We start from the raw sequence: 26,256 nt of genomic DNA on the forward strand, positions 1-26,256 counted from the left end.
CACCAGACCGAAACTGCCGAGACATCCAGCCACTGAAGCTATCGATCGGCTTCTAAGTTCTCAGCTTTTTCCAGCGTGCAAGGCAACCGTTGTTGGGCCACCGAGACCACAGTGTGTGAGCCACCCTGATAAAGTCCCTTTGTAATACGCATTCGTGACATTGGTTTTGTTTCTCTAGAGAACCTTCACTGATACAGTGTCCCATTTCCATTTTAATGAGGGACAATGGAAGGAGGAGGGACAATGGAAGGAAAGAAACGGTAATAAGCATCTTGACAAGAAGACAGGGACGTCTAGACTGATGGAGAGGCTGGGAAGTAGAGGCAGGCCTGTAGCAGATGATATTCGGACTGAGAAAACCCAAAAGACAGAATGGCACCAATTAACCCAGAAGTTCTCTCTCTCTCTCTCTCTCTCTCTCTCTCTCTCTCTCTCTCTGTGTGTGTGTGTGTGTGTGTTGTGTGTGTGTGGTGGGGGTGGGTGAGGAGCTCGGTATCTATACAAAGGATACAACTAAGCAATGACCTTGAGGCAGAAACCGATAAGAAATAACATAAAGAGAAGGTCAGGCTAGCCAGAGGCTGGTAAACTAGAGGCAAAGAAAGGGTCACGCGCTCCCGTGGAAAAGAAACATAGAGCCGGATCTGGTGAGATTTTACTAAAAGTGATTGTATTAGTTAGCTGCTGCTGTATAACAAATTGCACCCTCCCACTCCCATTGACTAGCTTAAACGTAACCATGGTTTTATATCAATTTCTCTGAGTAAGAAAGGACTTCGGGTTGGCCTGTGGACAGCTTCAAGTTCAACCTGGGAGGTTCTGCTTTAAGCTGTGGATGTTGGCCAGGCTCAGTTCCTCGTGGGCCGTGGCTCTGAGGACACCCTTTCGTCATTGCTATGTGGGCCACTCCAGGCTGGCAGCTTGCTCCATTGAACTGTGCAAGCCAAGAAGGTGACAGTCTGCTGGCAATGTGGAAAGAAACCACTGTCCTTTGCCACCCGGTCTCAGATGTGATATCTTTCAAGGCTGGGAGCTGTCTTGCAGGAACAAGCCACGGGTTCCATCTGCCCTCATTCGAGAAACACCTAGAGGTGTGATCCCGAGAACTTAGAAATCTTTCTGCCACACACAGGAACCTGCTGGCAGTATCTGAGCAGGGGGTGACAAATTCTCATGTATATTTTCAATGGGCACTTTGGTGTCCTTGACTATCAGATTTCTGAGTTGCGGGTTGGGCAGGAGAGTTAGCAAGGTGCATGGCTTGGGTAAGGAGATAATGGGAAAAGGGTCTTGTCAGCGGATAAGAGAGGGGGACAGGTGGAGAGGGAACGGGGGTGGGTAACAGGTGGGCTTGCTGGAACACATCTTGTCCATAGGATGATGATGATGCCTGGGACTCACGCTTTTCTCTTTAAGAGACAGGATGCCATTAACCCATCCTCCTCCCACCCTCCATGAGACCACACACTTGATGGATGGTTGGCTGCCATTAGGAGCACTGGCCATGAGTACCAGGCCAATGGACCAATCCCATGTCCTGAGTCCCACACACATCCTAACTTGCTCATGCTCAGACTAAGCAAGCTACTGAGCAAAGTGAAGGGTTACTCCCCATCCCACTACAAGTGAGTCAGAGCTGGAAAAGAAAGTGCATGCGTGCGTGTGCGTGTGTCTGTGTGTGTGTGTGTGCGCGTGTGTGTAGAAGAAATACCTGCCTCCATTTCCCTTTTGAAACCTGTGTGAGCAGCACATAGCACCCCTGGTGGCGATGGTGCAGAAGTGTCGGGAGTTGAGTTGAATCTTTCAGTAAGGGACACAGACATCTATCTGTATCAAGCTGCTGCTTCAGGAAAGGGGATAGAGTATGTTCTCATTTCGGGAGGGAGGGTGGTGGCGGGGGAGGGAGGGAGAGGGGGATGTCCTCCTGCCTCCTGCCTGCCCTGGCAGCCAGGCACTGATCAAAAAGTGATTCACACCAGTAATCCAAATGACATCACCCAACACAAGCCACAATCCTTATGATTCCAACAGAGCCTTCGACGTACTGGCATCATCTTGCTTAGGGGACAAGGCCTGGGACTTTGGCTAATTTAGATGTCAGTCTGGCAATGAAAGGGGAAAGCCTGTCAGTTGCATTGGTTTTGTTCTCCTGGCTCCACTGGGGGATTTCCAGGGGACTTCCATGAATGCAGCTCCCCTGGACCTCTCCTCCTAGCTAATGGAGAAGGTTGGGAAAAGGACAGGACAGAAAGATCTCTGAATGAAGAGTGGGGAGTATAGGGAGGTTTAAGGATGAAGGGGATGGTGGGAAAGAGGAGGGGACAGGCAGAATAAGACCTTATGTTAATTTTTTTTAAAAAAATGTATTTATTTGGAGCTGGAGACATGGCACAGCAATTAAGATCCACCGGCTGCTCTTCTGGAGGAGCTAGGTTTTGATTTCCGGCACCCACATGATGGCTCACAATCATCTAGAACTCCAGTTTCCAGGGATCCAAGTCCTCATTTGACCTCCTTGGGCAGTAGGCACACACGTAGTGCACAAACGTACAGGCAGGCAAAACATGCAAGCACATAAGATAAAAATTTTCATGCAACCAGTAAGACATTTTTAGAAATTAAATTCCATTCCTGTATTTAGTGTGCTGGTGTGTATGTGTACAGGTGTCTGTGTAGGCACACGTATACCGCAGCGTACCTGGGTAGGTCAGAGGACAACTTGTCCTCTCTCCTTCTACCATCTGGGTCCCTCTCGGGGATGGAACTCCGTTCATCCGGCTTGATAGAAAAGACTTATCTCAATGACCCGAATGTTAGGGTTTTTAAAAGCATCCAGCAGAATACCTTCGGTATTTTATATCTCATTTAGTCTCTTGAGTAGGAATCTTGGTGTGTTTGTTACCTCTCAGAGTAAACACAGGAACACTCCTGACACACTCAGGAAGTTTCTCCAGGCCTCTTTACCTGCATTTTGTCCTCTTCCCGAAGAGGTTAGTCCCACGTGGGTCCGGGAAGAGTGGGAGAATGGCCAAGTGAGGACCCACAATGCTCCATCTATTTCCAGCTCTTATCCCTGGCTCATGGATGACTTTCATGGTCATGGTTTTTGTATTTCTTGCGAGACGAAGAAACATCAGAGGAGGCAAAGCTTTTATTTTCCCAAGGAAGGAGAGTCCTACAGCATGGTGGGTGCTTCCTGATTCTCCCGAGCCTCAACCTTGTCCTGTTGATATTAATCAATGAAGAAAACAAGTCAGATTGGGATCCAAGGGACTCTGGGAGACACTCAAGGTGAAAAGAATAAAACAAGGAGTTCCCGACAGGGAGATTTGTGGCTACTCTGTAGAACGACGTTTTCCAAGTCACGTTTCCACAAAAATGATCTTCCTCACGCCCTCACACTGTCTGTGGAAGGGCTGAGGAAACGTTCCCTCTTAATTCCAGGACAAGGGAGTTACAGCCAAGGAGAGGCATTTCTCGGCTGTTTTGTCCCCGAAAGCTCCTTGCGTTATTTTGCTATCAAGCATGGCCCTGTTTTGTGAGTCATGATTGGCTAAACACTGTGCACATACTAGATAGAAAAAGGCTGTTGCTGATTCAGATCACCTGTGAGTGAGTACCATGTCTACGCTTCCTGGGTAAAAGCTCACCTCTCACCTGGCTAAATTTTCACAGACAAGGTCTGTTCAAGAAGATGGAGGAACCTGCCCTATGACTCTGGAGTCGGTGGTAGGGTCAGGTCCAGACACCAGGGGAAGAACTGGGGATCTGACTCACAGTGCAAAGCTGCAGTGAGCCAGACCCCTTGACAGGAAGACACCTGCGCACACTTAGACCTACAGCTCCGACAGGGGTGACCGGTGTCACTCAGCCCAGAACAGAGCCTGAGGCTGAAAGAGAGCAAGAGCTCTTTTCAGGGTGCTTTTGCATGGTTTGGGGTAGTGGCGCGTGCTCTTTCTGCTTGGCTTCTTGCATACTTAACAGCATCAGTGTGGCTAAGATACCTTCACTCACCCCGACCTTCCCTCCCATACTGCCTCTTCAAAACACAGAGCCCCCCGAGACTAAGAATTGCAAGACAATCTGTGGATCTGGAGAGAATCGTAACACATGACAGGGACTGCAGGTCTAGCTTGGTGGCCAGGGTGTGGGCAAGGGAGGAGTGATTGAAGGGGTTCAACGTCAGCCCCTCCTGGAACTCATGCAAGTTCTTGGGCCTTTGGCTCTGCCCCAAAGGCTCAACTGCCCGATCCCTGGCTCAGAGGCACCAACTGGCTTTCAAACTGGAAAAAGAGGTCATCCAACTGCTTTCCAAACTGGGAAAAAATACCCAGCTCCGAGGCTTCGGAATAGCTGGCTCCACCAATCCCCCGCAGTGCCAGAGGCTGGGGCAGGGTCAACGTGGGGGGGGGGCACAGTAACTTACAGCTGTTCCGTGGGTTATTTCGGGCCAGGGGCTGAGCTTTTCAGTTCCAGGGTGTTGGATTAAAATAGCCACCTGCCCGGGTAGTTCCCTGTAGCGCTGTAGGGGGCTTTCCCAAAAGGAAAATGTTCAGAGCTGAGGTGGGGGAATAGAAAAGGGGGTTGACTTGAGGAATGGCAAGGAAGGAACTCTATCACCATCTAAGGCCAACCTCACCTCTGTGGAGCTGGGCTCTAAGCATTGGCATCCCTCTGACCAGATCACTTTCCTGGGCCATCAAAATGAAGGGTTGATGGTGAAAGAGGAGTTGGTAACTCCCAAACACTGCTTCTGGCCTTCCTCGGTCCTCGAAGGGAGTGGTGAGATGTCCCTAACCCTTCCTTGCCTTTTCACAGATGGTTCCACGGGAGTTCAGGGAACGCTAGGAGGCTCTGGTTCTAGGTCACTCACCTCCAAACTGCCCCAGTGCCTCTTGCTTTGGCTTGGCTCAGAGCCACAGAAGATCCGTGCTGGGGGGAAAATCAGTTCCATCTCCAAGCTCAGGACCAGCATGGAAAACGCTGACTGGCTCTGGCTATCTTTCCAGTCACAGCGGGACCTTGGCAGCCACCCGTCAGGCTCACACCCTCCTTCTGAAGGAGGTGGGACAAAAGCAGGTGGGAGTAAGGAGGGGTCGGAGGGAAACCCAGCCATCCTGGAGCCTAGCCAGTTCTCAGCTTCGCAGCCCCAGGCGGGGACTTGACAGCCTGCGGGCTTTGTCCGGGACTTGGAGATAGAGTGACCTGGGCCCCTTTGGCAGAGACGAAGGTGGCGCTCCGGGCGCATGCCCCAGACACGCCCCATAGAAATCGCTCCAGGGATCCGTCACTGAACTTAGTCTTGAGCACCGCTGGCCAGGTCTGTGCGACAGGTCCCATTTCTCCGCCCGAGTGGGGTCGCGCTGGGCTCCCTCCGCGATCTCTACCTGTGCTTTGGAATGTTCCAGAGGGTCAGTTTCCTTTGCGGGTGAATTCTGCGCCCAGCACCTCTCCTCCGCCTCCTCCCTCCCTGCCGTCCGGACACCCCGGGTCGTTCTGTCCCCGCGGCACTCTCTTCGCCCCCGCGCACCCCGGCGCAGCCTCCCCTCCCCGCGCCGCTGCCCTGGGGCTCTCGGCGCCCCGGAGCCAGGGCCCCCGCTGCGTCCTCCTCGCCGCGAGCGGAGTCCTCCGGAGTCCCCGGGGTCATGAGTCTCTGTGCTGCCCCCCGCCGCCCCACGGGTGCCGTTGCGGCGCTGGGGCTAGGTAGCCTCCTGGTGTTGCTCGGGCCGGGACGCGCGTGCCCCGTGGGCTGTGTCTGCACCGACCCTCACACGGTGGACTGTCGCGATCGCGGGCTGCCCAGCGTGCCCGATCCTTTCCCCCTGGACGTGCGCAAGTTGCTAGTGGCCGGCAACCGCATCCAGCAGATCCCCGAGGACTTCTTCATCTTCCATGGAGATCTGGTGTATCTGGATTTCAGGAACAACTCGCTGCGCTCGCTGGAGGAGGGCACGTTCAGCGGCTCGGCCAAACTGGCCTTTCTGGACCTGAGCTACAACAACCTCACCCAGCTGGGAGCCGGCGCCTTCCGCTCGGCGGGAAGGCTGGTCAAGCTGAGCCTGGCCAACAACAACCTGGCGGGGGTACACGAGGCCGCCTTCGAGAGCCTGGAGTCCCTGCAGGTACTGGAACTCAACGACAACAACCTGCGCAGTCTCAACGTGGCAGCTTTGGATGCGCTGCCGGCCTTGCGCACTGTACGCCTGGACGGGAACCCCTGGCTGTGTGACTGTGACTTCGCCCACCTCTTCTCCTGGATTCAGGAGAACGCATCCAAACTACCCAAAGGTGAGACGGAGGGTGGCTGGAAGCCAGGGCTGGGTGGAGTAGTGAAGGAAAGAGTCCAGCACGGTCTGGATGTGTGAGGCCTCACTTCGGGGCTCACCAGAAAAACCCCCCTAATGAGGGTCTCCGTGGTGTAACTCCGTAAGATCAGTTGTTTGAAAATCTCAGATATGTTGGCGAAAAAGAGTGTTAAAGAACACATCCGGAACTCTTCTAAGTTTCTCCCTTTCTTGACGTCCTATCCAAGTTTTTTCTCCATCACTGGGATCCACATCCTCTCTGGGAGCTTTTAGGTCCTAGGACAGGTGGCTGTCAACAGTGTACTGTTCCTTCCTAGTGGGCAAACCCCATGCTGTGTAGGACACCATTTCCAGACCCCAGAGGAGGAGAGGCGCCGGCCAGTCCTGAACATGATCTAGCTGCCACAGATTCGAAACCGGTCCCCTCTGTTCTCATCCCTCTTTGACGCTTCAGTCCATCCCTGGTGAGGAAAATTGCCAGTGAGGACAAAGGCAGCTTAGCCTGGTATTGAAAACGTGGGACAGAGACCCTTTGGGTGGGCGCCTCCCCTGTTTTCCTGCTGCCCCTCCTGATGACCCGTACACATACCCAATTGGCTGATGGGAACACAAGGGCACTGGGAACACAGTACGAAGGAAGTAAAGGCAGGGACTCTAACATTCATGGGGTGCGTGCCAGGAGGTGATATCCTTACCTTCAGTGCTGCCAATGGGTCTTCTACTCAAGAGGCTTGGAGCACTGGCCCAAATTGACCTCTCAGAAAAAGCCCTTAAGACCTCGGTGAAATTGGCTGCAGTCCAGTATAGCAGACATTATAAAAGGTGCCATAGCTGTGAACTTATCTTTTGTCTTCCCATCGAGAGCTCAGGAACACTGTTCCTCTGTGTATGGAATGCCTGTGCCTACCTGAGCCCTGCTGTCTCTCCTGGGACACTTTCCCAGATGGCTTCCCACTATGTAACAGTTTCTAAACGGTTTGGCTTGCAAGGTGCAGAGTCTCCTAGGTTTGAAAGATGCCCTTGTTCTCCTGCCTGCCTCCTCAGATCTGCCAGGAGATTCTGAATGACAGAAATGTCCTGTGAAAGCCCTCACTGGAGAGAGGGTCACCTTGTCTTTGATTGCCCCTGTCTTAGTGGACTGCTTTTCTGTTACCTGACTGTGTATCCAGTTCTCCAGTTGGGGACAGGAGCTTAGGTTCTGTTTTCAGTGCTGCCTTAGGTAACTGGGACCTTAAGTGGGTCCTTGATGCTTCTGTACTTTGGCTTCTTATCTCTTGAGTACTTGGGTTGACCTCTAACGCCTCCACAGAGCTTTGGGTCACAGTTGGAAGTAAGGGGTTTGCATTTTGCTTTAAGGTCCTGGGCACTTTAGGTTTTTGAAGCTTGCCATTTTTATGTGTTGTCAGGACCAAAACCACAGTAATGGGGGTATAACCCCAGAGCAAGGGGAGCTAGTGTCTCCCAGTGACCATCCATCATCCATGGGAGAGAGCAGGCAGCGGGTGAACATATGAAGCTGGGGCAGAATGAACAGACACCAAACAGAGACAGCATAAGGGTCGTAGGAACAGGACAAGGCTGGGAGGAAGACTGGTTTCATCCATCAGGAATGGATGGTGACAGCTGGAAAGTACCTCCCAGGGCACAGAGCCAAAGGCAGCTCCAGTCTTGATCCAGCAGCTTACAGAGTGTGGCCAAGGCAGTGTCCCCAAAGTGAGCCAGAAGCAGGGAGGGTGAAGGGACTGGCTCAGGCTGAGGACGGAATGCAAGACTAGAGTTCTGATCCGAACTCGGGGTTATCATTCTGGATGAGGTCCTGTCCTTCCCAAGCCTCAGTTTCCCTGCTTCTGAATTGAAAATGTGGGCACTTTCCTCCCACCTGCTGCGAGGCTGTAAAGCAGTCTCCTCGATGAAAGGGAAGAGGATGCCCAGTATTCGGTGGATGCTCCAGGGGCATTAATCCCTGCCCCTCCTGCATCATGCTTGATAGTTCTTCAAACTTTAATTGGTACATGGTAACTGTACATATTCATGGGGCACATAACCTGGTAATTTAATATGTAGATGATGTGTAGCTATTAAATAAGAGGAATTTACAATTTCTATTCTATCAACCATTGATCTTTTTTTGTTTTTTTTGTTTTTTTTTTTTTGTTTTTTTGTTTTTTTTTTTTTTTTTTTTTTTTTGTTCTGGCCTTGTTGAGGCTCCTCCTGGCCTTAATAAATCATCTGTATGTTGATATGGGGACTAGAGATGGCTTCGTCTGTAAAGAGCTTGCCACACAAGCATAAGAACCAATGCCCTCGCACCCTCTTAAAGATCAGGCATGATGGTGTGTGTCTGTAATCTCAGGGCTAGTGTGGGATGGGTGGAGACAAGGGACCCCCAGGAGCTCATTAGCCAGCCAATCTAGCTGTTTCCGGAGCTCCCAGATTCAGTGAGAGACCCTCTCTCAAAAAAAGATGGTGGAGGGGACTAGAGAGATGGCTCAATGGTTAAGAGAACTTACTTGCAGAAGATCAGAATTCAGTTCCCAGCACCCAGGATGTGACTCCTCCAGGGACTCTAAAGACCTCTTCTTCCCTGTCCAAAACACTCCCATGTAGTGCACATAGCATTCCCACAGCAGGCCTCTATACACATAATTAACAATAAAAACAAAACAATTTAAAGGTTACTTAAAAGGTTAGGCCGAGAGCAACCGAGGAAGACACGTGACCTTTGGCCTCCATCTGCGGGCACACTCACACATGTCTGCTCGTACCTGGCTGTACATATGCACCAAACATATACACATAATAGATAATAGGCAATTAAATGAATAATTTAATCAGTTAAATGATTAAATATAGGCAGGTGCTGTTGAACACTAAGGTTTATGCCTCCTTAGCATCCATTATAAGGGCTCCCTTCGCCCTGCCCCCTTTGCCCCGCCCCCCCTTCCCAGTCTGTCTTTCGTGAAGGTCAAAGCTAAAAATGTCCAAGGCCCAGCTGGGGCACTGAAGCATGTTTGCTTGTTTGTGTGTTTGCAGTGTCACATGCTCTACCACTGTGCGACATCCCCAGTGTTGCGTTGCCTTTCTGTAACTCACGTCGTCTATAAATGGAGATGGCACAGCACCCGCTAGGTGGGCTTCTCGGAAGGTTGGGAAGAAACAGTGGCAGGGGGCTTCGTGGGACTTTTAAGTGGTGGTGGTGTTAAGACTGCTTCCCCCTCACCCCCACTGCAATGAAGGTCTGCGTGCAGAGAGGCCAGCTCACTCCAAAACAAGGCTGGATTGACCTGACTCCCAGCTCATTAGCTATTCGGACCACCCACTTGCTGCCAAATGAGGACACAAGCTCCAGGCTCTCTCAGCACAAGCCCTGCCTCTCCCCAGATAGGGAGCCCCCAGGCCAGAGTAGAGAATGGCTCCCTCCTGCCTTGCTCTCTGCACCTTTGCACCCTTCTCCTGGATAGAGCAGCGCCTCCTCCTTGTGACCTTGGCTGCCTCAGCCAGTAGCAAAGATGTGTTGTCTCCCAGGTGAGCCCCCTTTGTGGCCACACCGGGATGGGGCGTATTCAGTCTCAACATAGTCCCCTAGAAAGGAGGGGCGAGGGAAGGAAAGGCCAGGCTCTTTCATTGGAACTGAGGCCTGACAAGAAACTGCCCTGCTGGAGGAGGGAGGGCTAGGAAAGCCAGCACCTCCAGTGGCCAGTCAGCAAAATAAGCCAGCCAACAAGTCGAGCAGAAATCCTAGGGTGCCCAATTAGTGTTGGATCTCAGATCAACGAGGAATCCAGTTTTAATGTATGCTATTCTTAAAGCTTTGAAGACCGAACGTGCGGTACTTACATAATGCGTATTTAGTATTTCCATGAACCTTTACTTGTCTTTCATACGAAATGCAGGCCTAATTGGGCATCCTATATGTGTGTTTTGATGTATACTTTGATGGGTATGTGTCTTTGTAAATGCCAAGGTCTTTTCAAAGGCAGTTTTCGCCTTCCACCATGTGGGTCATGGGCGTATAACTCGGGTTATCAAGCTTGGTGACAAGGGCCTTTATCTACTAAGGCATCTTGCCAGTCCACATTTATTTTGCTTTTGTTTTTGGTTTTTGTTGTTGTTGTTTTTTATGATGGGCTTTTGCTGCGAAGCCTAGATTGGCCTGGAACTCATCATTTCCCTGCCCCAGGCTCCCAAGTTCTAGGGTCACCAGCACCCACTTTCATGCCCAGCTCTCTGGCAGCCCTACCCTGCTGTCCACAGTGAGGGAGCCCTTTGTCGTGTCTAAGTGGCTTTCACTTAGCTTCTGTGCTTGGTGGACACCCAACAATTTTCCCAACAAGAAACAAAATCAGCACCAGCGAGAGCGCTGGCGAAGGGCTGAATAGTTAGTTAATGGCTTAGACAACCTTGCACTCTGGAATGTATCACCTCAGGCCTCATTCTTCTGGGAGGCATGGGAAGGAATAGTGGCATCTTTTCCCTGCATCAGGCTGCTTCTGCCTTCCAGTCCCAGGTTCTGTACCCATTCTGGTGGCTCACCATGACAGACTAGGCTCTTGAGTAGTGAGAGACAGTGGGTGGCTGGGGCACGGAGCTAATCTCTCTTTAATCGGAAAGTACTCTGGACCTGGATGCCAGTTAGACTCTGGGAATCACCTAGGTAACTAGCCAGGTGGTGGTGGTGGGGAATGTCAGGAGGTGACCAGGAAGCATCTTGTGATGACACTTTTGTCACAGATGCTGTGTTCCTTAAGACTTTCCTTTGTCATGGTGTCCTTTCCATTGGTCTGGGTTGGATGGCATCACCTGAGAGCCATCCTGAAGCTTCCTGTGAATCTCCAGGTCACCAGACCTCTCGAGTGATCACCAGGGAAGACTGGGAACTGTATTGTATAAGCCCCACCTGGGACTTTTCTGTAATGAAACACCATTACCAAAAGTAAAGGGGGAGGGAAGGGCTTATTTGGTTTAGACTTCATCATTCAGGAACCTGGAGCTGATGCAGAGGTCCTGGAGGGATGCTGCTTACTGGCTTGATCCTCGTGGATTGCTCAGCTACACTCTTCTAGAACCCAGGACCACCAGCCCAAGGATGGCAGCACTCACAATAGGCTGGACCCTCCCACGTCAATCAAGAAAATGCCTTACAGGCTTGCCTACAGACTGATCTTACAAAGGCATTTTCTTAATTGAGGATTCTTCCTCTCAGATGATTTTAAAGATTTTATATATGTATCACTGTAAGTGTCTTCAGAGACACCAAAAGAGGGCATCATATCTCATTACAGATGCTTGTGACCCACCATGTGGTTGCTGGGATTTGAACTCAGGACCTCTGGCAGAGCAGTCAGTGCTCTTAACCGCTAGACTGGATGCCTGGCTTTGGAGGTGCATGGAGCAGGAAACAGCTGGAGAGGGCAGATGCCAGGAAAGGTGCTGATAGGTCTCATCAGGGATGCTGGTTTGGCCAGGTCCCCTTTTGTGCCTTCCCTTTCTAGCCATGATCTTGATGTCCTCTGCAGTCAAACCCCTTGGTACCAGAGAGAAGGTGCTTGACTCTGTTATCCTGTGATCTTGACACTTGGAGATGTAGACTGTGCGGCTGGGAGGAGGGTCTATGGCTGAAGCAAGCAGAAGTGCCCTGCCTCTGCTTTGCTCTGAGAAACAACACAACAGATCTGTAGGGAGCGTCCTGGCCCTTGGGGGCTGGGAGCCCGAATGGGCACCTCTCAGGAGTCCTTTCATGATCCAGTGCCATGGCAGACAGGGAGCTTATCTAGGCCCTGTGTCATACGCATCACTTAACCTTTTCATCTCGGGGCCAGTGAGGGAGCCCGTCCTGAGCCCCGGAAACCGCCTCAATTTTCTGATGTCAGCAGGCTCGCCTCAAGCAAATTAATAGGGATTACTGTCATCCAGATTGGAGAGGAAAAAAAAAAAAGGGTAAAGCTTGCCTGAAGTCACATGGTTGCTTTCTCTTAGACAACTCCAAGGTGACTCTCTTTTCTTCTAAAAATAAAATGAAAGCAAATTTGTTTTCCTGATTGTAAGAGTAACAAGCTTCAGTTATTAGACTGGCGTGAAGTAGATACATGTTACTTGGCCGAATTAAAAGTTAAAGGCAAACAAAAGGAAGCAACAGTAACAAAAACCAAACCAAACCAAACCAAACCAAACCAAACCAAACCAAACCAAACCAAACCAAATCAAATCAAATCAAATCAAATCAAACCAAACCAAATCAAACCAAACCAAACCAAATTAAACCAAACCAAACCAAACCAGAGGAACAAACCAAAAAAACCCAGAGGATGGAAAAATGGCTCAGTAGCTGAGAGCATTGGTTGCTCTTGCAGAGGACCTGGGTTCAGTTCCCCATGCCAGCATGGTGGCTCACAACCCGCTGTAATTCCAGTTCCAGGGAATCTGATGTCTTCTTATGACCCCCACGTACACTGCACATTCTCCATGCACTTGCGTGCATGTAGGCAAAAACTCATACACATATTAAAAAAAAAAAAAAAAAAAAAAAAGACAACCACCACCACCATAACAACAAAACAACAAAATCCTTTACTATTAAAGTTCTGTGTTTAAAAAGAAGTTTAGCTGGGTGTTGTGGCGCACACCTTTAATCCCAGTGCTCAAGAGGCAGAGGCAGGTGGATCTATGAGTTACATACAGTCTAGCCTGGTCTACATAGTGAGTTCCAGAACAGGGCTACACAGAGAAACAGAGAAACCAACCCTGACTCAAACAAACAACCCATCTCTCTCTCTCTCTCTCTCTCTCTCTCTCTCTCTATATATATATATATATATATATATATATATATATATATATATATATACATGTATGTATGTATCATACTGTGACCGGTGGGCATATCTCTGTGAGATCAAGGCCAGCCTAGTCTACATAGTGAGTTCCAGGACAGCCAGAGCTACACAGTGAGGCCCTGTCTCAAAACACAAAAACAAACAAACAAGAAATAAATTAGGCACTAAAAGATAAGTTCTACATTGGCTAGTTTGATTTCAGCTCGATCCAAGGTAGAGTCATCTGAAAGGAGAATACCTCAGTTGAGAAAATGCTTCCATAAGGTCAGGCTCTAGGGCATTTTCCTAATTCGTGACTAATAGGGAAGGGTCCAGCCCTTTGTGGGTAGTGCTTTCACTGGTCTCGGGTCCTGGGTTCTATAAGAAATCAGGCTAAGTAAGCCATGAGAAGCAGGCCAGTAAGTAGCACTCCTCCATCAGCTCCTGCTTCCAGGATCCTGCCTTGTTTGAGTTCCTGTCCCAACTCCCTTCTGCGGGCAGTGTAAGTCAGATTAACCCTTTCCTCCCCAAGTTGCTTTGGTCATGGCGTTTCCTCAGCACAGTAGTATCCGGAACTAAGCCAACTATTTATACAGTTGGCTCCACATCTATAGAGGACCAGAGTGATGAAAAGGAAGGAGAATGGGGGTTAGCAGGGGCCAGGGAGTGGACATTTAATGGGCACAATTTCTATTTGAGAGGTATAAGAGCTCTGGCTGCATGGTGCCAGGCTGAGCCCTTGACCCAACGTCGTGCATACATCCTTCTGTCCATGAAATCAGCTTATTATTTAAGCAGACGGAGTGTCTGCCAGCCGAGACAGGAAAGATAATTGGGAATTTTCCCCTGTGTGATGATGGATATTTAATGAAAGTGGCAGTAGAAAACAAAGGTTAGCACTATAAGAAATTAGAGCCCATGCTCCTTGGCACCCGAGAGCAAGAGCAAGCCTCACGGTGCTCCTGGCATACCTCCTTATGCAGTGTTCCTCTCTGGCACAAAATATTTCCAGCTGAGGCCACAGCACATACACTTTCTCCAGATGTTCAGACTGATGAAGAACAGGTATCTGGAAAAACACCAAACAGGGTGTCAGAAGACTTGGGGTCCAGGCCAGAGTCTAGGTGTCTGACCTAGTTAGCTTTCTATTGCTGGGATAAACATAATGAAGTCAACTCGGGGAGAAAAAGAGTTTACTTCATCTTATAGGTCAGAAGCAAAGGGAAGTAAAAGTAGAAACACATCCTACAGGTTGCAGACCATTGTTGAAGGAAATCAGAGAAACTCATTCAGGAAAGGACTCATCACAGAAACCCTGGAGAAAAGCTACTTACTAGCTTGCTCTCAGGACCACCTGCGTAGGGACAGTACCGCCCATAGTGGGCTGGGTCTTTAAAAAAAAAAAAAGATTTATTTATTTATTATGTATACAGCATTCTGCCTGCAAGTATGCCTGTAAGCCAGAAGGGGGCACCAGATCCCATTACAGATGGTTGTGAGCCACCATGTGGTTGCTGGGAATCGAACTCGGGACCTCAGGAAGAGGCAATTCTTCAACTGTGGAGCCCACCCTCAACATTAGCAGTCACAGTGACCTTAGGCAAGTTGTCAGACTCCTCTTCACCTCTCATCTCTGCTGCGAGGAGGAGCTGGGGAAGGAGGGAAGTTCAGGCATCTTCTCACACACATCTAACCTTCCACCCCTGTGCTGCGTGAGGACAGAAAGGGCTGAAAACCTGGCAATGGGCATGAAAGGCCTCAAAGCACTATTCTCCCAGCATTTGTTAAAAAACTTGAACGTTTTGCAGGGAAAAGCAAGAAAGCAAGGAAGGAAGAGCTCTACCAGCACAGGGTGTGCCCCTTTTGCCCCGTGAGAGGCAAGAGGAGGAAGCAGGTTTGTGGGATAGCTTTGTGAAAGAGCAGGTTGTAGCTGCCTCCCTCCAAGGTGTGGAAGGAGCTCCTGAGAACTGCAGCCCTGGCTGTGAGGTGGGTAGGTTGGGCTGGCTTTACCAAATCCCTTCCCCAAAGCCTACCCTGTCACTAAGGCCTCCGACGCTTCTGCAAGTCTTGGCCCCTCGATCGCACAATAGAGAAGACAGCTCAACTGGTGACCAGAGAAATACAAAATTTATCCGTGATACTCTTTTCTACGGCCTGTCAGGTTAATGATGACAAGTAGCTGACCAGCCAGAGCTGGAGAGAAGGCTCAGCTCTTAAGGACAGTTGCTGTTAATCCCAATGACCTAAGTTTGATTCCCGGGTCCTATATGGTGGAAGAGAACCGATTCCTGCCTGCTGTCCCCCGACCTCTGCAAGGGCGCTGTGGCACATGCCCTTGACCCAAAATAAAAAGACAAGAACGCAATAACGTTTTCAATAGGAGAGAAGACAATCCTGGAAACATTTGGGAGATGAGTGAGAACTTCTAACTTCTCTCATTAAGTACCCTGCAGCCATTAAATGTGTACTTTTGCGTGCGTTTTCATGTGGTATATATATATGTGTGTGTGTGTGTGTGTGTGTGTGTGTGTGTGGTGTATATTCACAGCACATGAGACATTGTGAAAAAGTACATTCGGAGGTCAGAGTTCACATGCCATGTTCTACTCTAGACAGGGTCCCTCACAGAACCTAGGGCTAGGCTGGCAGCCAGCAGGTCCCAGCCATTCACCTGACTGTTCCTCCCGCAGCACTGTGCTCACAAGTGTGCATGTGGTCTGTCTGCCTAAAAAAAAAAAAAAAAAAAAAAAAAAAAAATGGTGCTGAGCTTACAGGTACATTAGCAACCTCACCTACGTTTCATTACATACATTCTGGAGACTGCAACTTCGGTAGTCATGCTTTCTCAGCAAGCTAATTTAACCATCCCATAATCTTAGTTTCCAAAGTATATTCTGTTCTCTTGTACCAAGACTCAGGAGTCTGAAGTGGGAGGATGTCTTAATGCCAGGAGTTTGATACCAGCCTGGGAAACACAGTGAGACAAATCCATAAAAGTGCTAGCTTATATTTGGCGAAAGGAAAGATATTCCCCGTGGGGTCATCAAACATGGTGCCGGAGGGATTTCTACCAGACAGATTGGTCTTAGGGGATTTGCTAGGTCCACTTAGGAGAGAACCTAGGGAGGTCTAAACTATTGTGCAAACTGTATTTGTAAGTTTTTCCATCTGCCTTCCGTTTGTTTATAGCTGGTGTCTCAGTGCGTATGCAGGATTTGCCTGATAAGCAGAATCAGGAGAGCAGAAGCCTATCTTTAACAACAGAGATGCTTAGGAGAGCCTGTGGCCAATCGCATTGAGGAGCTCTCTTGAGGCCAGAGCCGGAGAAAGGCCCCCTGAGAGATCTGGGCCCAGCCTGTTCCTTGGCGAGGGGCCGGACCAGGCTTGAGAGATTAATCTCGATCCACCATCTGCTGTGTCACTGTCTATTTCTAGGATGGCAGTTTGTCACCCTCGCCACTCAGGTGTCAGCTGTGGGGAGAAGTCATCATTCAGGGGATGCAGCCTGGGGGTGCGGGCAGGAGGAGTACCCCGGTTACTCTCTGGAGTGAGGCACCCATCCCAAGAGAGAAGCTGGGCCAGGACAAGAGTGAGCTGGTTGGTGTGATGAATGGAAGGAAGGACGAGCCACCACAAGGTGCAAACCAGGGAGACACTTAAGCTGCCCACAGGGAAGTCACCCCAAGGGGAGCTGATCTGCCAGCTAATCCTTGGAGCTGAAGAGCAGGCTCAGAAAAGGAGAGAGATACAGCTCAGCTGGTAGAGCTCTCCCATGGCATGCAGGAAGCCCTGGGTGCCACCTCTGGCACTGAAAATTGGGTGTGGTTGACACAGGCCTGGTAGGTCGAGGCAGGAGGATTGCCCATCGGAGGCCAACTTTGGTGAAGCTCTATCTCAAAAGAAACCAAAACCCTCGAACAAACAATAATCTGGAGGGGGAGATGGTTTTGGGGCTTTGGGGGAGCAGAAACCCACCGGGGGGGGGGGAAGCAGGAAGGGTTGCCGGGCTATGTGGGCTCTGCTTTCTTTTGAAGTATTGAACTTTAGTGTTGTTTGTGCTGGCACAGAGAGCTACTAATCCCACTGTGGTCATTCCCTCGTGGCTGGGGGAGAAGTGGCTGTGTGTGCTCATATATGCATGTGTTCGTGAGTGTATGTGTGTGTATACATGTGTGTGTGTGTGTGTGTGTGAGAGAGAGAGAGAGAGAGAGAGAGAGAGAGAGAGAGAGAGAGAGTTTAAGCCTAAGGATGATCTTGGCTATCCCTTCATAGATTCATAGATGACATCTGTCTTAGTTTGGTTTCTCTTGCTATGATAAAACCCTGACGAAAACCAATTTGGGGAAGAAAAGATTTCTTTGTACAGTCTGTCATCAGGAAAAGCCAAGGCAGGAACTGAAAAAGATTTTAGAGGACAGTGTTTGCTGGCTTGCTCCCCCTGGCTTGCTCAGCCTGCTTTCTTATACAACCCAGGACCACCTGCCCAGAGTTAGCACCACCCAGAATGGGCTGGGCCCTCCCACATCAATCATCAATCAAGAAACTGTTTCACAGACACATCTCTCCAGTCAATCTGATGGAAGCAACCCCTCAGCTGATGTCCCCTTCTAGGTGACCTCAGTCTGTGTCAAGTTGACAGAAACCAACCAACATACCATCCATCCTGTCTTCTGAGACAGAGTCTTTCGCCAGCCTGGGACTCACCAAGTGGGGCTGGGGTTGCAAGCTCCTAGCGTGGTGCATTGTTTTCATAAAGAGGACTCTGGGTATTAGAATCAGGGTCTCATGCCTTCTATCTCCTCTGTGGGCCAGCAGTTTTAAGGAGTTGTGCTAAAGTACATTGTCTTAGTTAGGGTTTTACTGCTGTGAACAGACACCATGACCAATGCAACTCTTGTAAGGACAACATTTAATTGGGGCTGGCTTACAGGGTCATAGGTTCAGTCCATCATCACCAAGGCAGGGACATGGCAGCATCCAGGCAGGCATGGTACAGGCAGAGCTGAGAGTTCTACATCTTTATCTGAAGGCTACTAGTAGAACACTGTCTCCCAGGCAGCTAGGATGAGGGTATTAAACCCCCCCCCCCACCCCACAGTGACATGCCCACTCCAACAAGGTCACACCACCCAAGTGCCCCTCTCTGGGCCAAGTGTATACAAACCATCACATACACTCAGTGGTAAGAGGTGACTGCGCCCCCCCCAAGAAAACCTGGAGAGACTGAGAAACCTGGCAGAGTGGGGGTGGCAACAATGGGAAGTGGGGGATGGTTACATAGATGCTACCTGTAGGGGGCTGAAATGTGAGCCCCAAAGGTTACAGAGCCAGACTCTGCTGTTATAGTGAACTTACTTAGAGTCTGCAGCTGTGTTAGCTTTAAGAATCTAGAGATAAGACCATCCTTGGTTGGGGTCAGGGAACAGGGTGGGGGTGAGGGTGGGAGTTGGAGGATGACTGTGTCACTCCAATGACAATTGTCCTTGTAGGAGAGAGGCTGAGTGACAGAAACATAGAGCAGAAGAGCCTGGGAAGATAGGCTAGAGCAGGAAGTGAGGCAGGCACAAGCCAAGGAATATTGAAGTTGGAAGAGAAAGGCGACCTCCCCCCAGTCTCCTCTAGTGTTTTCAGTGGTAGCCCTGATTTTGACCTCCACAGTTGTGTGTGTGTGTGTGTGTGTGAGAGAGAGAGAGAGAGAGAGAGAGAGAGAGAGAGGGAGGGAGGGAGGGAGGGAGAGGGAGACAGTAGAGAGAGAAGCTCTCAGAAGGACAAACAGACACATCTGAGAACACACATACTCAAAGAGTCCTGGAACATACACCCTGCTATGTGTGGGCTCCTCAAGAGAGTGTCACATCTAATAGTTATATATCCTGGTTCGTTGTCTGTCAACTTGACATATGCTACAGCTATCTATTAAGAGAGAAACTCCAAAATGCTTCCTGATGGATTGGCCTGTGGGCCTATCTTTGGAGGCATTTTAAAAAAATGTTTATTTATTTATACGAGTATACTGTCCCTGTCTTCAGACACAACACACCAGAAGAGGACACCAGATCCCATTACAGATGGTTGTGAGCCACCATGTGGTTTCTGGGAATTGAACTCAGAACCTCCAGAAGAGCAGTCAGTGCTCTTGTCCGCTGAGCCATCTCTCCAGCCCCTGGAGGCATTTTCCTAATTCATGATTGGTGCAGGAGGGCCTAGCCTTCTGTGGGCTGTGCCACCCCTGGGCTGGTGTCCTCGGCTGCATGAGAAAGCAGGCTGCGCACGGGGAGCAAGCCTGTAAGCAGAGCTCGTCCACGGCCTCTGGTTCAGATCGCGCCTTCATGCTCATGCCTTGAGTTCCTGTCATGGCTTGTCAGATGATGGATTCAATGCCCAGCATCGTGTAAACCAGGCATGGTGGAGTATGCCTGTGATTTAGCGCTTCCAGAGGTGAAAGCTGGTGAATTTGAATGGCGAGGCCATATTTGGCCACATACAAGTTCAAGTCTAGTCTCCGGTATTTGAAATCTGCCTTAAAAATAAAACCTGGGGCTGGAAAAACAGTTCGGTGGTTTGAAAAGTGTATTGTTCTTTCAGGGGACTGGAGTTTGATTCCCAACACCCACAGCAGACAGTTCATAACTACCTGTAATTCCAGCTCCAGGGGATCGGACATGTCTGGTCTTCTTTTTCTGGATATATGTGTACACATTCGACAAACACACACACACATGCACACACACACACACACACACACACACACACGCACATACATACAAAACTTTAGTCAATCAATCAATCAATCAATCAATCAATCAATCAATAAACCATAAGTCTAATGAACTCAGTGGACCACACACAAACCATGCACAGCCAGGTGATGGTGATGAACTCCTTTAATCCCAGCACTTGGGAGGCAGAGGCAGAGGCAGAGGCAGAGGCAGAGGCAGAGGCAGAGGCAGAGGCAGAGGCAGATAGATCTCTCTTGGTTTGAGGCCAGGTATTGGGGGTGGGAATGAGATCAGGAGAAGGTGTGTGTGTGTGTGTGTGTGTGTGTGTGTGTGTAAATGGCTAAATACAAATATGTTATACACATATAGAAAATTATCAAGCCATCAGACAAACGACAATTCCAGAATGAGAAACCCAGCCTATGACAAGACACTGTTTAAGTCAGAAGGGAACCCTGAAGTCACAGACCCCAACATCGAAGCCCCGCACCAGCCACACATACTGCTGCAGATGTCTCCAAGGACAGATCTCCACCCTCTTCCGGTCGGCCCATCCATCCAGCTGATTGTCTTTGTCCAGCCCCTCTTGTTTGTCTGCCCCCTGCGAGCTCAGGAGAGCCATTAAGTCAGGAAGTCTTATCAGCACTGACTGCCGGAGCCTAGCCTCCACCCTGGTGGGCTGCACAGCGGTTACCCAAATAAGCCTTTTTCTTTCCTTCCAGCCACAGGGAAATGTGAAGTGACATTTCCTAAAAACGTCGCTTTGTAAAAATGCCAAGGCTAATCTCGAGGCACAAAGAGCCTTGTGGAAATCGGAATTGACTCCGGGAGCTGCAGCTTTGGGGAGAGGATTGGGCTTAAAGGTGTGCGCCTGGGTGTGCACAGCTACTTGAGTTAGAGGGCTGCATGTCGCCTGAGGGGGTTAGAACCCTGCTCATGCTCCCTCAGGCTCAGACTGGACTCCTCTTTCTTGTTTTTAGGGCATTTGGCTAGAGGCTAGCGTAGCCATCAAGAAGAGGCAGACTGACTGATTTTAGCACTGAAGAAAGAGATGCGTTAGAGAGTCCCACTCGGGAAATCTCAGAACTTCCCTGTTGGGCCCAAAGACTTTTCAATTGTTCAGACTAAGTTTGGTGTTGGAGTTTGATTTTTTTTTTTCTTAAGTATATATAATTTAAAGATTTCAACTGTGTGTGTGTGTGTGTGTGTGTGTGCGCGTGCGTGCGTGTGTAGACCAGAGGTAGGCATCAGATTCCTTGGAGCTGGAGTTATAAGCAGTTGTGAGCCGTGCTACAACCCTAACTTGGGTACTCTAGAAGAAAGTACTCTTAACCGCTGAGCTCTCTCTCCAGTTCTATGGCTTTTTTTTTTTTCAGACAAGATTTCATGTAGCTCAGGCTGGCCCAGTCTTCCTGCTTGCAAGCTCTAGTGTTACAGGCGTGCATTATGCCATGTGGGGAAAAACCGAGGCTCTGTGCACATTAGGCATGTGCCCTGACAATGGAGCTACATCCCACTCCCGCCATGGAGTTTGAGCTTCTTAAGAAACAGCCAAACGCTTGGGATGTAGCTCAATGGTACTGTATTTGCCTATGATGAGCAAGACCCAGGCTCCTATCCTCAGCACCACCAAAAGAGAGAGAGAGAGACAGAGAGAGAGTTAGGGGGGGGGCGTGGGTAGGTGATAGGAAAGAAGGGGACAGGGAGGGAGAAAAGAAGGAAGTGTAAAAGAAAGAAAAAAGCAAAAAAGGAAGCCATGTTAAAGATGGACATGGTGACCTAACAAGAAGTGCAGGGTAAAAGATTCAGACAGCAGAGTTGATCTGGGCCCATGGTTCCAGAGAGTTGGGTCCATGATTGTGAAACAAAGGCAGGGGCAAGAAGAGCTCATGTTTTCAACCACAGCATGAAACAGAGAATTCGAATGGCACCATTGGGGCCATACATTCTGTCTTAGGGTTTTATTGCTGTGAACAGACACCATGACCAAGGCAACTCTGTTTTTTTTTTTTTTTTTTTTTTTGATTGTTTGATTGTTTTTGATTCCATCAGCAGACTCTGAAGGAATGGCCAACCGATGACTGGCCCAAACTTGAGACCCATCTCCTGGGTAAGAACCAGTCCCTGACACTATTAATAATACTCTGTGTTACGCCTGAGGACATGAGCCTAGCATAACTGTCCCTTAGAAGCTCCACTAGGCAGCCAATGGGAACAGATGCAGAGACCCACAGCCAGACATTAGATGGAACTTGGGGAGTCTCGTGGAAGAGCTGGGGGAAGGACTGTGGGACTGGGGGATCTAGGAACACCACTGGAAGACCAACAGAGTCAACTTGCCTGGACTCTTGGTAGTTCCCAGAGACTGAACCACCAACCAAAGAACATACGTAGACTGGACTTACCTCCCCACTCCACACATATGTAGCAGATGTGCAGTTTGGTTTTCATGCAGGTTCCCAACAACTGGAGCAGGGGCTGCCCCCAACTCTTTTGCCTGCCTGTGGAACCTGTTCCCCTGAAACAGTCTTCCCAGGCTGCTTGTCTGGCCCCAGTGGGAGAGGGTGTGCCTGGTTCCGCAGTGATGCGCCAGAACTGGAGCCCAGTGGGGCTTCCCCCTTTTCAGATGATAAGGGGATAGGGGACGGGGAGAGGAATGTGTGTGGGGGGGGGTGGGGACTGGGAAGAGAAGGGCTGAGATCAGGATGTAAGGTGAAGAAATAAATTAGTGGAAAAAAAAAAGGATGGGCCGATGGCTCATTCCTGTAATCCCAGCACTTGGGAGGCAGAGGTAGGCAGATCTCTGTGGGTTTGAGGCCAGCCTGGTCTACAGAGTGAGTTCCAGGATTGCCAGGGTTGTTACACAGAAACCTTGTCTCAAACAAACAAACAAACAAAAAACAAAGAGAAAAAGAAAGGAAAGGAAAAGAAAAGCAGAAAAACATAACTAAAGGGGCTGGAGAGATGCCTCAGTAATTTTTTTTTCTTGCTAATCCCAGAGATTTTTTTTTTTTTTTAAGATTTATTCATTTTATTCATATGAGTACATTGTAGCTGTCTTCAGACACACCAGAAGAGGGCACCCGATCTTATTACAGATGGTTGTGAGCCACCATGTGGTTGCTGGGATTTGAACTCAGGACCTCTAGAAGAGCAGTCGGTGCTTTTAGCCGCTGAGCCATCTCTTCAGCCCCGATGCCTCAGTAATTAAAAATACATACTATTTGTTCTTTTAGAGACCTGAATTCTGTTTCCAGCAACCTATGTCAAGCAATTCTAGATGATCCAATGCCTCTGGCTTCCAAGGACATGTAAATACATACATAAACACACATACAGACACACATATATAGACACACATGCACACACCCAAAAGGCACACATACAGACACATATGCACACACACAGAGGCATACACATGCAGACACTCATGCACACACACACAGACACCATACAGACACACAGGCACACACACAGACACACATACAGACACATATGCACACACACACAAACACCATACAGACACACATGCATACACACAGACACACATATAGACACATATGCACACACACAGAGACATACACATACAGACACACATGCACACACACACACTGAGGCACATACATACAGACACACATGCACACACACAGACACATATGCACACACACAGAGACATACACATACAGACACACATGCACACACACAGAGAGACACACACACATACAGACACACATACATACACACAGACACATACAGACACACATGTACACACACAGACATACACATACAGACACATGCACACACACACTGAAAAGAAGTAGTAGGATCTACAGAATCAATGTACAGTACATGCACATGTATGGCGAGAAAGTCAATTCTATTAATTTATACATTTAATGTGTCAATAATTATAAGGTAGGCATGGTGAATACGGGCCTTGAATCCCAGAACCCAGAAACAGGCAGGCAGATCTCTATGATTTTGAAGCCAGCCTGCTCTACATAGTGAGTTTTGGGCCATCCAAGGCTACCCTGCCTCAAAAAATATATTTGTATACGGAAAATCAAAGCCAAGCACAAACCAAAGAGTTCTGGTGTCTAAATCCTTGGGTCTATAGAGCAGCTACATTGATTTAGGGAGAAGCCAGAGTTGCCAGGCAACTGTTCCCTTGGGAGGAACACATGCAAGGGGCATCTGTGGATGTATGAGGGATGGACCGGGACTGAAGGAGGGAGGAAGCTCAAATATTCTGTTCCAACTTTGTTTCTGAGCTGGAGAAGACGAGGCACACTGATAAGAACCCCAAGTGTGGTTTGGGGGTGCTGGGCACTGAGTGAGAATGTTCTTTGCTGGGCACAAGGGGACTTATTAAGAAGCTTGGAAGAAAGCATCTTTACTCTCAGATGATGTTGGGAAAGGGTAGAGGGTGAGCTCTTTGCAGCTTGGGAACACAGAACCAGAGAACCAGAGAGGCTTTCCCGGGTATTTCCTGGGTAAGGCAGGGGTTGACTGTTGCTAAACTTCCTGTCAAAATGGTGCCTTCCTTTTTTCTCCCTGGAAAAAGCCCACCTTACAAACCACCCCACAGGTAACAGGACGTCTTGAGTCCATGAAGCCATGTTACCAAAGCAAGTTTTGTGAGAACTCCTTCCCTGAGGGACTTCTGAGCAGTCACAGGCTGCAGTCTAACCCTCTCTCCGTCCATCCATCTCTCCCCAGGCCTCGATGCCATCCAGTGTTCACTGCCCATGGAGGACCGGAGGGTGGCCCTGAGGGAGCTGTCCGAAGCCAGTTTCAGCGAGTGTAAGTTCAGCCTGTCTCTCACAGACCTGTTCATCATCATCTTCTCTGGGGTGGCTGTGTCCATTGCGGCCATCATCTCTAGCTTCTTCCTGGCCACCGTGGTACAGTGTTTCCAGAGGTGCGCCCCTAACAAGGACACAGAGGATGAGGATGACGACGAAGATGACTGAGCCGACTCCTGCTCTTGGCTTTCCCACACGCAGCCAGTGGCTCCTCTCCAAGGGAGAATGATGCCGAAGACAGAATAGCATCGCTCCAGGCAGGAAACGAGATGGAGCTTGCCTAGATGCGCCTGCTGGGACAGCCGATCCCAGAGCGTAGAATCAGCAGAGTAGAGATGCAGAAAGGATGGAGAGATTCACTCTTAAGCAGAGCCCGCCTCCCAGGCTGGGGCAACTCATGTGTGTGACGATAATCAAGTCAGGCTTCATGGCTTACAGCTTTACAACCCCCCCCAAGCTGAAGTGAGAACTCACAGCTTCTGACCTCAGAGGTGTTTGGGCCGTTCTTATTACAAGCTGTACTACGGACCACGAACCATCTTCCTCCTAAAATACAGTAGTGTTCTCAGTGTAGATTCAAGCTGAGCTCATTCTCCGTGGGAGCAGGAATCCTTTTCTTCTATAGAAGACCTCCAGCAGCCTTGGGATGTTAGACCAAGAACAAACAAATGTATTTGCAATAGACAATGTCTGTCTCCCCTGTGTTGCTGTGTCGATACCTCACAGCCAATGTGATGAATGTGGGTTGATTCGAGATGACCTAAGCCAGCAGCACGGAGCTGGTGGGCTGGGGGGCTGAGACCTGAGGCGGAGGCTTACAAGAAGTCCTTGGGGGTGTTTTAAGGACCCACTCCTTCAGGGTGTTTTGGAGAGGGCCCTTTGGATATGATTCGGTCATGAGAATGGTGTCATTCTCGGTGCATTTATGCCCTTGTAATTCAGACTCTGGAGGCCTCCCTGCCCCTTCTAGCAGCTGAGGACCCAGTGAATGGGTTTATGAACCGGGGAGGGGTCTCTCACATCTCACAGGAACTCAACCATACTGGTGCCCCAGTCTCCACCTTCGAGCCTCCCAAACTGAGAGGAATAAATGTCCGTTATTTATAAACCCTCATGTCTGTGATTCTTTTGAGGGGTGGAGGGAGGAATAGCAGCTCAAGGATACTAGGGCACCATCTTTAGCTGAAATGTTACCCCCATCCCCCCAAAAAAGCTAAGACTGGGAAGGCATGCATGGTGGTCACCTGGACTCCAGTCCTTATCCTAAGAGGACCTAGCAGAGGACTGACATTTGTGGCGTTGAGTTTTGATGGCCGCTCTGCTTGTCAGTCTTCTGTCTGTGGTGTACCCTGAGTGCTCCCCCTGAGGGTACTACATCAGCCAATAGCTGAGCCTTTCTCTGTGTTGGAGTGGTTGCAGATCTATCAGCTGTAGAAGTTTTGGGAAACTCTTCTAGAAACCAGGAGGTAGACAAGGAGGTTAAACTGGACTGACCAAGTGTCCACGATGCAAAACACAACAAAAACAAACAAACAAACAAAAAAAAAATGGTTTGATTCCACACACTGTTAATCCTAGCTACTGCTCTCCCAAGTCATGGTTTGGTTTCCTTGTA

At 49.4% G+C, this 26,256-nt stretch overlaps 1 protein-coding gene across 1 annotated transcript; it reads left to right on the forward strand.

Annotated features, from left to right (window-relative positions):
• The first annotated feature begins 4,985 nt into the window (after positions 1-4,985).
• LRRC38 (leucine rich repeat containing 38) lies at positions 4,986-25,749 on the forward strand. Its single transcript, XM_080920816.1, has 2 exons — positions 4,986-6,288; positions 24,556-25,749. Exons 1-2 carry the CDS (start codon positions 5,646-5,648, stop codon positions 24,807-24,809), a joined length of 897 nt encoding a protein of 298 aa, XP_080776942.1. The 5' UTR covers positions 4,986-5,645; the 3' UTR covers positions 24,810-25,749.
• Positions 25,750-26,256: the final 507 nt, after the last annotated feature.

This window comes from Micromys minutus (genome assembly GCF_963924665.1).
Source record: "Micromys minutus genome assembly, chromosome: 9".
NCBI classification, from domain to species: Eukaryota; Metazoa; Chordata; class Mammalia; order Rodentia; family Muridae; genus Micromys; species Micromys minutus.